This window comes from Acomys russatus, chromosome 3 (assembly GCF_903995435.1).
Source record: "Acomys russatus chromosome 3, mAcoRus1.1, whole genome shotgun sequence".
Lineage (NCBI taxonomy): Eukaryota > Metazoa > Chordata > Mammalia > Rodentia > Muridae > Acomys > Acomys russatus.
In genome coordinates this window covers 43,588,327-43,602,580 of record NC_067139.1, presented here as the reverse complement: position 1 = coordinate 43,602,580, position 14,254 = coordinate 43,588,327, and the positions used below count along the sequence as shown (strand labels likewise).

At 41.1% G+C, this 14,254-nt stretch overlaps 1 protein-coding gene across 2 annotated transcripts in view; it reads left to right on the top strand.

Moving 5' to 3' along the window:
- The window catches only part of Cfap20dc (CFAP20 domain containing), a 261,651-nt gene that overhangs the window by 151,411 nt on the left and 95,986 nt on the right, over window positions 1-14,254 (top strand). The window contains exons 8-12 of one of the 2 annotated variants that reach the window (XM_051139606.1): window positions 1,894-2,030; window positions 2,660-2,822; window positions 4,118-4,234; window positions 5,475-5,588; window positions 9,165-9,493. In XM_051139606.1, the coding sequence (XP_050995563.1) occupies window positions 1,894-2,030; window positions 2,660-2,822; window positions 4,118-4,234; window positions 5,475-5,588; window positions 9,165-9,493 (860 nt within the window). Of the gene's footprint in view, window positions 1-1,893; window positions 2,067-2,659; window positions 2,823-4,117; window positions 4,431-5,474; window positions 5,589-9,164; window positions 9,494-14,254 lie in introns of those variants that run through there. The other variant, XM_051139599.1, reaches the window with a different exon arrangement.

Here is a 14,254-nt window from a genome sequence, read left to right as displayed (position 1 = left end):
TCACCACTGACTTTGCATGTACTGGAGCACACACTACAAGAGATGCTACAGAGATGTGTAAATATGAATTTCAAGCATGTTCCCTGATGAGGGAAATTATCCTCATGAGAAAGACCCAGAGACATGTCTGAAGAAACGGTACCTAAGACATAAAGACAAAGAAGGAGATGCCTCCTCACCCTAGGGTGACATGCAGCGATGCCTTGAAGGAAAAACTGAAAAGGCCAGGAGAGAGCAGGAAACAAGGGTGTAAGATGGAAGGAGATGCCAAAATGGATGGTTCCAGGGGACTAGCCATTGAGGAGCTGAAGGGAAGGAAGTAAAGGAGACAGTACTTCCTGTCTCTAAGGCCTCTGGCTGCGTTCTGGAGAATGGATGATACATAACGCTGGAGCAGTCATGGGAGTACCTTGGGTAATTGTGTATGCTCACCATTGTTTGAGAAATACTCTGTACACTCTGTGTGTGTCTTTTTTTTTTTTTTAAGCTACTAAAGATAGTCAAAATATTTTCCCTAAGGAAATAATGTAAATAAAATTATTTAAAAATAATACCAAAATATGTATATATGTATTCTTCTTCCTCTTTTTTTTTTTTTTTTTTTTTTTAGAAAAGCAAGTTAAATAAAATTATTCACAACATCTTAACAAATATTGAAATGTGTGCTTTCTTGGGCATTATCCTAGAGATTATCAGTCACACAAATGGCAAATACATCATTGGTTGCTCTTGGGCAGTCTAGAGGCCTGAGACCCAGCACAAACAGTTCACCTGGCGGTGAGAATGAAGTGTGTGCTCTTAAGTAACGTGTAGAATTCAAGAACACGTGTAGACACTCTGGGCAGAAGGTGAGTTCTGGCGGAAGGATGGGGCGAGGGCGGGGAAGGGCAGGCACACTCGGGAAGGGACTAGACACTAGACCATGGGAAGGAGAAGCTGGGTCTTTTGGAAAGCCTTAAAATGCTAAAGGCATATTCTAAAGTAAATGTGCTGGGTAACAGGGCAAGCCTGAAGGTTTTAGGCAGAAAGTAAACAAACCAGAGTTCCTTCAGGCATGGCACATGTTTCCTGCCGTCTTTCCTTCTTGGGATACAGCTCAATCACCTCTTTGAGCCTTCTCTGCAGGTTTGGGGGCCTCAAGGAGAGATAAACCTGTTTTTTAGGATCCCAAGTGCGGGATCGGACCGGTCTTGTGAGAGAACAGGTGAGGCTAATCCACTCGAAGACCAACCACCTCATGCAGGAGCTTGATTGTTGCCAGCTGAAAAGATCCCATGAACAGACTCTGGGAGGAGATATATAAATGAGCCCGGAACTGGAGGCGGGGCTTTTTGAGACTTGGGATAGTTTTGGCTGTTCATCACTCCACTTCGAGACGCTCCTAGAGAGAACCACTCAAGGAAAGGCTTCAGGGCTCTGGCTCCTGCTGAGGTTCTGGGTTCTGGTTACTCCAGGTTCCAACAGAAGAAATCCTGCTGATTATGCCAGGAGAATCATTCCTCGGAACTGATATCCTTAAGGTTTTGTCAGTGTGTTCCTTAATCCTCTTTTCATATTGTTTAGGTTAGTCGGATTATAAGTGATGTGTGCTTGGTTAATAAGTTGTAATAAAATATATTGGTTAAGAAAATTGAGACAACAGGGGCCACATGGCTAAATTTGGGAAATAGAATGTAAGGGGTGCTAGCTACTTGCCAGCTGCTAAAACCTCCCTCATAATCCTGAACTCTCTTGCCTTATCAGAAACACCCTATAGATTCTATACATCTGACACACTGTTTTCATTTTGAATAGGTGTTGACTCACATCCTATGGCATCTGAACTCCAAGAAGTACTGTAATGTGGTGATGGTTACTTTATTCACTAATGGATTGCCTTTCTTTAACCAACAGACCAGTTCATCAACAGAGGAGCAGGAAGCATCCGGAACAGCAAAAGCCAAGATGTTTGCCACATTGCATTCGGGTCCAGGGTTCTTGGACCACCTCCACTCTCTGGCAGACGGAATAACCTAAGGCTCTCAAGTGAGGTGGGCAGGAGGATTGAGGAGCCTACCCAAGCAAGGGTAGAGGATGCTAACAGACATGTGGGCTGTGGGAAGAAAAGGAAAAAGAAGCTGACTATGTGCCCAAAGTAGGCCTATATAAATTTTCAACAGGAATGTAGAGTCTTAAAAGACTTTAAAATTTTTCCCTCTGTCATGTCAACGTAATTAAAAATTTTAGTAGTATTTTAATAAACATGTCGCCTACAGGCATATCTCCATCTCTGTCAAGAAGAAACGTTAAATGTAGACCAGTGACCATACGATGCACAGACTCTCAAATAGTCTGCGTTTTGACTTCCTTCGAATCTTTGGCATGTAGGATGATTCTTACTAGGCTCTACTATTGCAGGCAGGCATAGCTCACAGTACCTTTTAATTTGTGTGCCTAGGGAACCTGTTGCCTGCTATTCCATCTCATGCTATTTTTTTCCTTCCATTTCTAGTTTTCTCTAAGTTCCTTTCACATCACCTTTTAGCTATAGCTCCTCTGGGTTTTTTCTCACTTATTTGTCTAAGTTTTTGCCTATATAGGTTTTATAAAAATAATAATAATAATAATAAATGTAACCGCTGTATCTTTAAGAATGCATACTAATTCCTTTTCCTTACAGACAGTAAGATCCATCGGGTGCAAAAATAGCCAGTTGTGCCAGCAGCCTACCATGGAGAAGCATGTTAACAGTGCACAAGTGTCAGCCTTGCCAACACCTGAGTCTGAGCAGCAAGAACAAAAAGGGAACAGTCGCCAAATGAAGCAGACCACACCTATTCCCGGTAAGAAAGTCGCATGGAAAGTAAAAGCCAGCGGAAAATAGTGAGAGATGTTCTTATTGAGATGAATCAAGACCGAGCTAACTCTAGAAAATGACCATTTCATAGTGAAAAAGGCATTGGGTACTGAAATACATTTGGAAGGCTTATTCATGCACCATTTTGTCTTCTCTGTCCTTTTGCCTATTGTTATTTTAAGTAGCTATAATGTCCTAGTTTTGCTTTCTGATAGTGACGTCAAAATAAAATAGTATCTGATTATCATTATATTTTGGAAGCTCTATGCTTAAGTTTTACTATGATTTCAGGTTCTGTTTGCAGAGTATTCTTTATTTTCTCTCATTGATGAAAAGAAAAATCTTTGTAGGAAGACTGGTCTCATTTCAGATTGAGAGCTCAAATCTAACAGAGAAATAAAGGAATTGGCAACTTGTATCTGTTAGAAAAATTGAGTCCAGAAAACAAGATTTAGAATTGTCTTATATTTTTCTTCCCTTCTTGGTCTGATTTCAGTAAATGAGGAAAAGAGGACATTTAAATTAATTTTATTTGAGTTAGAAATTAACGATGACCATTTCAGGCCCATGGGGCATAACAAACGGCATGAGAAAATGAATAGCACAGACGGACGGCCCTGTTCTGCCAATGGCTGTCTCTGAAGCCTGCTTCAAACCTCTTCACCACGGAACCTCATTCTCCTCCTCTTTAAGCCAAGTCAGGCATTCTGGCAGGCCCTGGGCATGGTGGTGAATGGTAGGTGCCTCAAATGATCATTGTGAGAGCCAGTGATGAAAACCAGTTCCACAGAAGGTACTGCTCAAAAAAAAAAAAAAAAAAGGACTTAGTAAACATTAGCAGCTATGGTTATTATTCAAATACCAAATCATACTTCAGAATTCTTCTCCAGGCTTAGTCTCCACTCACCAGCCTTCTTTGGAAAACTCCTTACCCTGCTATATTTTCTCTTTACAGAAAAAGGAATTTTTCTGTCATTTTTAAATACATTTTTAATATAGCATGTTGTATGAGTAACATCAATCACACTTCTTGTAGCCCTCTATAAATGTTAAGAGTCTTATTCCTCGCATGAAATTTATCACTCATGTAGAAATTCTATTGCTGAACTAGGAATGAGCACCTATTTTCTGTAAAGGACTAACTTGTGCCTTTTATATAGCCTCAGACTGTGTCACAATGATGCAATGAATGCTATAGTGATAAATACATTTACTGTATTATTACAATCAATATAGTATTTTCTGTTCTGGCTTTTGTTCTTTGATATGGAAATTTACCAGCCAGTCTACCTATTATGTACCCACATCCCCCTCAAGAACCATCAGCAGATAAGAGGAACAACAGAAGAAGATCTTGGTTGAAAGGCACCAGCAGAGAAAGGACAGAGGCGCACTGTGGTATGGCATTGCTTCAGTACTGTCTCAGATCTGTGTGTTATTCGGGGCAGTGGGATCTCTCTGCAGGTTGTAAATTTCAAAGGATTATGAGCCAATTGATTTAAAATATAAATGTCTGTTCTGTGGGGATTACGGAAATCAAATTTTCTGCAAAAGCATTGCTCCAGAGTCTACTCTAACAGAGCGAGCTGGAGTCAGCAGACAGGAGCACACACAGGCAGCGCCCCTCCCTCCACTCTCAGGGCTGAAGGAAACCTAAAGGGCTGCTGCTGTTTGGGACCCAAATGTGATAGAGGAAATTCCCTCCTGAAGTCTTTTCTCCAGTTGAGCTTTATTATCATTTTTCAGACTCAGTGTATGTCTTCTCTTTTAAAGCCCTTTCTTTCAGAACGCTCCTTACCCTGCCGTGTCTCCCTTTGGGTTCTTGGCGCATGATATGGTGCAGTTAAACATAGCCACATCCACACTTAAGCGTTGGATAAATGGAAGTGGCTGCTCAAGTTATCCCCTTAAAGATGGGATGTGAGGCATTGCCTATGTAGATTTGTAGACGTATACGTTAGTCCATCTTGAAGACAGCCCAAGGATGGCATGAATAGATCTGTTAGCGCTATTTTCCAAATTTTTAAGATTCAGTCTGCCAGGTCTGATGTTATTTTTATTAAGGGTAGGTAGAAAAACTAATTCCACAGTAAAGCTCATATCCATCTTCTTACGGCAATGAGAAAGAGAGCTTGTTTTAAAAGAATTATCATCTAATTCTTCTGTGGGAAAAATCAAGAAAAAATAGAAGGCCCCTTTAAAATTATATGTGTTCTGGAATTATTTTTATTACATACTATAACAGTTAAATCTAAAACGTCCCTGTGCAAATCAAAATACTGTAAGGTAAAGTCCTACGAAAATGCAACAGAATGTATCATAAAACATTCAACTATTTTTTTATTAGATGAGGCGTTTATTAAATGAGCGTGGGGAGAGAAGGAAAGGGGGGAGGGGGCAGGATGGGTACCCCGGAGAGAGTGGAGGGAAGAGAAGGAGGGAGAGAGGGAGAGAGAGAGGGGGTAAGGAGCAAGAGAGCAACAGTCAAGTACTGTAGAAATGCACGTGAACCACAATGATGCCTCTCGTTTGCTCTCAAATAACTGGAAAAAATATACAAAATTAATACCACCCTTCAAAAACAACTTTCAATAAGCATCAATAGCATGCCAGGGTGGAAATATCTCTTTCAATACAGGTAGTTCCTCGGGAAGTAACAGGAATGAAGAGGAAGACGCCACCACCGCCCTCGACAGTGTCACCCAGCCAGTGAGCGCCAGCACGCCAGAGCCCCCAGCTCCTGACCAAGCAGGTCGGCATCCTTAGTATTCACAGAATATAGTTGTGCCAACTATTACTGGAAAGTCTGGGAGTCTACCACCATTGTCACCTATTACTAGGGGAATTGGAGTCCCATCTTGAGGTTCATAGTTTCATTAATAAAAGAGTTTAGGAATAGTCTCAAATGAAAACTTAGAAGCAGTTTTTAGAGTTTGAAAGAAAAATCCCCAGTGCAGACTAGCTGCATCTCTCAGTATCACCTCTGTAAATAAAGGGAAAAGCCTTGGCCGTGGAGGGCAGCCAGAGGGCAGGCAGGAAGCCTCCATGGCCGAGGAGGTGGGCATGCTGAGAAGGACAAGTACATCATCATCTCATTAAACGTCACCTCTGTCTTTCTCAGGGTTTAAAGTAGACTTGTCTCCCGAGGGTGAGGGTGGGTCCTACCTTCCTCAGAGACTAGTGGCCTGACCATGTGGCTTAGCTCCTTTGTGTTTTGGGTAGGTTGGAATGCCAAGCCTCCATCCCTACCAGACAAATGGCTTTCCCTAATCCGTCCCCACAGCAGAACCCTTGCTTTAGGCTACTTTAACCCAAACATTTCGAACTCAGTCATTTCCAAAAATAATGATACGATTATTTGCTGAAATGTATCATATTTTGTAAATCTCCCTTTTACCCTCAAATCTTACGTCACCACTTTAATGGATGAAAGAGTATTTTAAAACCTGAGTTGTCCCACTCAGAAATGAAACTTTAAAACTTTGAAGCCTTGCCCTCACACTGAGACACACACACACCCAACCTACCCCACCCCTGCCAAGTTCATCACCTATTGTTGTATTCCAGTCTTCTGTATAAATGGAGAGCACTGAGCCCATCAACGTATCGTGCCTAGCAGGTGTTTGCTACTTTTACAAAGGCAAATTGTTTTTGAGCAAAGGGAAAAGGAAAATAAATGAAAATTGTTTGTAGTTTGTCAGTCTTATTTATGCAGTGTTGAAACCTTCATTAAAATGTTAGGTGCAATTAGTGTCTCTAGCATAAATCTGACTGTGTAGGAAAACTAATTAGATGTTTAGGTGATCATTCTTGCATTTATCTTGTTTGCTGCAATATTGTGATTACACGGTAATTTACATATTTCTCTAAGAAAACACACCAAATTATTCATTACAATTGATATGGAAATACTTGAGGTAAAAGTACAGATTCCAGAAAAGCTTGTGGTATTGAGATAATTAGTATTACTTTGGTGTAAAACACTCCTCTCACTTTGACTTTTTGACAGTTAATAATGTTTGGCAAGGAGGCCCTGAATAATTGTCTAATGAATAGTGAAGACTCCCAGAATCCTTTTTGCTCCTTTGCTCCACACATCCATGTACAGAACATAGTACATTGGCTTTTATAACCATGTTCAGCCTCAGGCTTGACCCATGAAATTTTTATAAAGTGCCAGGTGTGTATGTAAATAAAACAGGCATACAAATCACACATCTGAGAAAATACTTCCAGAAAAATTATTTTCAAACAATTACTTGATTTGTAGATATGATTTCACCATTTATTAAGGTGGAAAGCAAATTCAAATATTAATGGATGGTGACCAAATATATTTTAAGACATAGAATGTCATCAACAGTTTTCAGGGCTGGCTGATATTTTTGTATTTATAGTTGTCAATGCTGAAAGTACCTAGTGTTTATAAGTAGAACAAAGGGCTGAGCAAACTAAGGACAACATGGGCCTTATCAGGGAGAAAAACCTGCTGAAGAGGTCCTTAGTGGAAGACTCAGACCCAGGTGGGTACCTACAGGACAGAACAAAGAAAGGCCAAGGAGACTGAAATGTTTCCTTCCTCAGCCTGCAGTAAGCCACTGCCGTGGGTAGCTAGGGAGGTGGTGTGTCCACTGGGATGAAGAATGCCAGGCCACTAGTGGACATCTCTTATGGTCAGTTGTTTCCAGGATCAGTAGGTCAGGGAAACAAGAATACAAAAAAGAAAAAAAAAAAAAAAAACACCTGGGAACAAAGTTACTTTAGTTCTAGGAATTGTGGCTGTTAAACCGAAATAGAGCCACTTTACGAATGACACAGTCACTGCTAACAGCATGAAAGGGCCATGCAACATGGGCGAGCACCATCAGAAACCCCTGCGATTCACTGTGCATTCATTGTATTTTGAGTTAGCTTATGAATGTTGCACATTCAGAATCCTTTCTATTGTTAGCAAAAGTTTGCAACCCCAAAGCTAATTTATATAGACACTGTTTCAGAGTACTCCCTGGGTTTGCAGAGCCCCAGTGTGTGCCTAGTCCCTACAGGAGGGTTTCCTGCCCCAAACAGCCATGTCCAGTCAACTTGTTCATTCTCCCTGCCCACACTGACTCAGACTGCACATACCTCTGGGCAGAGACAAAGTAGATCTAGCCTACTCCAGCCATGGACCTATACATTATATATTTTATCAACCCCTTTACCACCAGTCATTTTGTGTAACAGCGGTCCATGGTGAGTAACTGATGAGTGTAGTTTTGAGCTGCTTGCCATCTGTGCCATCAATGTCATCTTGGTGAGAGGTTTCTGGGTCTTGCTTTCAGAGTTTAGGCTTTGTAGTTGGCAATTCTTACGTCTTCCATGGTTACCTTCATTGTGGTCATAACCGCAGTAGCCTACAGGTCCAGCACAAATCACACCATCGATTCATGGCTGTGCAGAACAGCTGAAAGCCCCGCCCCGGAGACAATGCAGGGAGAAAAGGTGCGCTCAAGGAAAAAGGCTAAGATGGGGAAATAGTCCTCTTTGCTGTAGCCTTTCTAACTGAAGCAAGCAAACATTGCCTTTAGTTGAATTTCCAGTAAACATTGTCCTCTCACATTGCCTAGATCATAGTTATAAAACCACCTTCGGAGTGGTATAAAAGGTGAAAGGTTTTTTAAATAGTTGATAAAAATTTTTTTCTTGGCAGTCATATGCGGAATTTAAAAAAACAAATAAGAGCAAAAATAATATCAAAATATCTTCTAAAATTAAATATGAAAGGGTATTTCAAACTTGAGAAGCTACCACTCGGATTAACAGTATTTCTGTGGATTTAGCTTGCAGTATCTGCAAGGTTTAGGCTGAATTATTTCTATCCACAAGTGGCAGAGAAGCAGACCGCCAGTCATCCCTGCCTGGGTTCCTTGACTCGGAACCCACAGTGACCAGATGGTCTGTATAAGAAAGCTTGTTATGAACTGTCCTCTGCCTTCCTGAGGTAAAAGGGAGGTGTCATAACTCAAATCCTCTCAAGATCTGACTGCTCCCCTCACTGGATGGCAAATTAATGAGGGTGTGTTATACAGAACTTGCTGCAAGACAGGTGATAATTATTTCAGTCTTACAAATTTCCTGGCCAGGGTTTCAGCTCAAATGAAGAAGTGTAAATGAGTTGCCTGTGGCCGTGGGCACTGTTCTGTGAGCAACTGGGTAGCAAGGCCCAAGATGGTGGAGAAACCGCCTCCCCTGGCTTCTTTCTGCCTTACTTGATCTGCTTCAACAGGAAATGTTTCCTAAGCACCTGCTAAAAGAACGCTTACTGGAACACCTCTCTTGCTGTCGTCAGATGAGTGGATATTCCCTGAAACGGCCGAGCCGACCTCCGACCCAGAGTGTGGCAGTCCGTCTCTGCTCCGCGATGTGGACTCACGCATGGCTCCACACCTGTGGCTGGACACCAGCAAGGACAGTGAGCCTGAGGCAGAGGAAGCACGGATGGCTCCCCAAGGCATATTCACCTTCTCATCCAGACCGAGGTCCGCGCCCCACGGGAAGAATCATGATATGTCCCCCAGGGGGTGCCCATTTGTCCTGGACCCAAAGGTGGACAGCAAAGTGACAAGGAGAGACACCGAGCTGGAAGACGATTTTTATGGCAGCGACAGCAGCGAAGAGGTACACGACTTGATGAGTAAAATAGGCTTAAAGCACAGTGTCCCTTTCGTGCCAATGAGCATTAAAACATGTTGGAATGAAAGGGGGGAATCAATTGCTATTTATAAAAATGCAGCAGATTGCGATGTCAGTCAACAGTTCCATCAGGTTGTTATGGTAACTAAAAATTTCTGGAGGTTTTTATTATTAACAGCCAATTTTATGTTTAATTATGGAAGCCAGTTTTTCAGTTGTTTATATTTTTATTTTAATCTTTGGCTCACAGAATTAGAAATAATTTACAGTTGAGTACATGATAACAAGACCACTGCAAAGCTGGCAACCCAATGTCAGGGTCTCTGGAGATCTGTAGTGCAGTTGCTAAGCATTCAGAATTGACACTTTTCTGGCTCCTTTCTCCCCTGCCATCTTTTCACCTTAGACCTATTAGGACTCATTATTTTCCATATGGTTCCAGAATTTCAAGAGTTGTGCCAATTAAAGTTTAGATAATGAATCATGAATTAGTACTGGGACTTTCCTTATAGGAGGTGTTTGTCTAGAATTATTTAGAATATAAATATATGTAAGTTAGTAAACTGATAAAAATTTGTTAAACTCAAGCTGAATTTGGCTTAGAAATATTTGTTTAGAAACTAAATGCTATAACTATTATCTCTATGTGAAGTGAATGGGATATGCGTTTCCTCTATGCATGTGCATGTGTGTGTGTGTATTTGTAGTTCATGTGTATTGGGTGCACTTATGTACAATGCATGCAGAGGCCTCAGGTGTCACTTCCACCTTTTTTTTTTTTCTTTCTGAAGTATGGTCTGTCACTGCCTGCAGCTCGCTAAGCAGGTTATTCTGGCAGGCCTGTCTCCTCTTTCCCATGAGCCACCTCACCCTGCTTTTTCTGGGAGTTTTCAGGCTCAAAAATCAGATCTTCCTGCTTGTCAGGAAAACATGTTACCCAATATGTATGTATGTGTGTATGTATGTATGTATGTGTGTATGTGTGTGTATATATATATATCCTTATTCTTAACAATAGTAATTTCTATGTGTTAGAGAAACATATTTTAAAAGCACCATAGTCAAGTTAAAGTTTAAGAAAGTATGTGCACCTAATATGATATAGAAATAATTAGGAAAAACTTGTATGTGTGCTTACAGGCTTTTTGAAATGCCTGTAACTGAGTGAGAATGCCCCATGCACAGTGCACTGCAGATTAGGTCCTCACCTCCTCTGTGCAGAGCCAGCTGAGAATGTGAGGACACTACTCAAAGCTTTCGCAGGAATTATGGGGTTTACATCTTTTAATCAACTTTGTCAACACAATATATGTTGGATCCTTTTTATCTAATACCCTGGCTTCTGTGTGTGCTCAAGTAATACATGATGCTAAATATGGTGGCATTAAGTGCCACCATGTTAATTGTTGGTATTAGACATTTCTATCTTTTGTCCCTGAAATCATTAAGCTGTAAAAAGTATAAAATGGACTTTTGTTTTCAGCATCTAATAGGGTTTCCATCTCGCACCATCACTTCTAAGTTTCACTTGGCCAAACTGGTCAGTTAACTTATACATATAAAGTATAGGCTTATGTCTTTCCAAGGAACACACAGCACTATCTTGTCACCTTACCTTGGGCTGCACTTATCACTGGACTGTCACAACTGGCCAGCGTCCAAGTAGTGACATGGAGACTATTAGTAATATATGAAAGCTTGGCCTTGGTTTAGGCTTGTTCCCAACTAGCTCGTATAACTTGAATTAACTCGTTTCTACTAATATATGCTCTGCCGCGTGGCTTGTTACCTCGCCTCAGAACCGGCACCTGTTCCTTCCTCTGCATCTGGCTGGTGAGTCTCCTCACCCAGTTCTTTCCCAGAGTTCCTATCTCTGCCCAGAAGTCCCACCTGTCCTTTACTGATTTTCTAGAGGCCATTTGGCTCTTTATTAAGCCAATCAGAAGGTGATGGAGAAGATGTTTACAAAACATTGAGACAGGTGATACTTCATAAAAATCACACTACCAAAGTCCAGCCTGTCCTCAGCTCTCTGCTGGTGCGGAAGTCAACATTTCAACAATTAAAAAAAAAAAACTCTACAAGGTACACAAGGGATTAGCCTAAAGCCATCTTTCTTACTTACCTGCAAAAGACTCACTTTACTAGTGGAAATGTCCTGACAGGTGAGAAGTATCAGTTCCCTGGAAAGAGCACGCCGTGAGGAACTTAGCTCCTCTACCTGAATGACAGACACATAGGCCTCAAGCTATCCAGGTCTTGGAGGAAGTGAAGACTTTCCCATCTGGGGGTTTGAATTTGATACCACTTTATGTGCTTTCTTTTTCTATTATCTCTTCTATTTCTGATGCCCTTCAATGTTTATTACACAAAAATATATTTACTAATAACTATATGAAATGAAAGTTAAATTCTTCATGCATTGCCCCCAAGCTCTAACTGCATAGCAGGGTGCTCCCTCCCACCACCACCCCGCCCCCCTAACCTCTATCCCCCACTTCCCACCCCCATGCCATGCCTGTCAATGTGGCCCTCATATGGCTGGAGTTTGTGCTGGGACCATCTCATCGCTCACACTGGCCTGGTGCACTGTCAGTCAGAGATTCCTAAGAGTGCATTAGGAAGAGACAGAGCCTTGCCATGTCATGGAGTCAGAGACACAAATAAGATACACACACACACACACACACACACACACACACACACACACAAACATGCGCACACACACACATACACATACACAACTACATTCATTTACAGAAGTCTAACTACAAAATCAATTTCCTTTTTTGTTTGGTGGTTGGCTTGGGGGCATGTCATATTTTCTTGAAGGAAAGTTTATCTTATTTATCGATTGTATAAACTATAGGAAATTGGATTATCTTTTGCAGTGTTTATTTTAAATACATCTCCAGGTTTTAAGAAAGATGAATTTAGATAGCATCTTTAATGTTAGTTATACTGTTTCAGAAGGTGACATCCTTAGAGCAACATAATTATAGTTAAGGGAAACATTGATATTTTAGTATACGGACAGGTAATAATTATTTATTATACTTGAAATTTTTACTCAATAATAAAAGACTTGATATAATGTGTGACAAGTAAGTGATATTTAAAGAAAAATTAGTTTAAATTCAGTAACATATAAACCAGGTAGAATCACATTGTGTTATTATAATAAAAGAAAAGCATGCATTCCATAGTAGAAACTAATTAAAATAAGGTTCTGTTGATATAGTGTCTTTATAACTTAAGGGTGTACTACCTTACTTAATCCACATCTGAGGCCACGGTATGAAAGCCTCAAAAGTGTGGATTTTTAAAATATCCTCTTGTACTCTCTGCTTGGTGTGTATTTTATTCCCCAGGCTGTCATATATACTGATATGCTGGTGCTCAGTTAATTTTGAAGTTGTGCCTTTTATTTGAAAGGCATATTACAGAAATATATTTCATGACGAGCTATAAAATTGAAAGTACCATGTAAATCTGGGAAAGCTATTAAAACACAGGGCTTCGCATACTGTCACAGCGTCTGTACGAAGCCATTTGGTGTCCCGTCATTGCTCCCCTCGTGGCTAGCAGGTGCATCTGCTCTGCAGGTTTTACCAGCTTTGACGTTTCCTTAGCACCCTGTCACCTCCCACCACCCCAGCTGTGGCTGTAACGTAGCACACACTGATGCAGATGGTTTCACCTGCTTATCCTGTAAACAGTCAAGATTGGAACATTTGCCCCTGAAGTACCCAACTGGGGCCCCAAAGAACATAGACCTGTTGCATTCAGATCAAGTGGGCAGTCTTTGATGTCTTCTGTCCGCCCACGGTATGGAAGCCTGAAAGGAACAAATGTGTAAGCAGCATCGTTAATACCCGCATTAGTTCTTTCCTGGGATTGTTACTTTCATTCAGTAATCAGCTACTTTCCCTGCGTGCTTTCTCCTAACAGAGTACATTCCTGCATTATATTATAAGTCCCTCACCTCCACTGTCTTTTGATTAGCTCCTCCACACATCTGTACACATATAATGGAAAGGATGCTTGATCTACGTGTGACATTTTGTTTCGGTGTAGTCTTTGAAAAATTTTAAATGTCAGTATATGTACTAGGAAAATGAAAGGGCTTTTTAAATATATTGCCTCACATTTAATTCCTGTATTTTATGAATTACAATGTAATGGCCTCCTCAGAGTAGCCTGCCAGACAAATCTAATATTTATTCTGTATGAATAATCCTTTTGGCCTGTTCATAGTGGCATATCTTTATTATTACCGAGGCACTTCTCAAAAGGCCAAAGGCCTCTTCGTCCCTTCTACAAGGCTGTGAGATGTTGTGTGGGAACAGAAGATGGCATAAGTTACTTCTTTACTTAAAACCCAACGTCCTGCCATTTTTGGTGGAAGCTGCAAGTCTTGCAGATCAGCGTGTGGTCGTAGGTGGGACTTTGTGTAAGGACTCTTTGCAGTGCTGTGATCTAAACAACCATCAGGCCTACGTCTTTGGAAAATGTGATTTGTTTTGAACAATTCCAGGAACCTTATTACTTCCCCAATATTCATATGCTTGTACTTTCCCATCACACAGTCACTGCCTTGCAGCGGAATTACAATACTGAAACAGAAAGAACTTGCTCAACCCAGTGTCAGCCAGGATGAAGGCTGGGAGCTGGCTGCGGACTGCCCTGCCTTCCTTTCACTTTGTTTACAAACTAGTAAACAGAAGTGGAAGACACTGCTCTCCT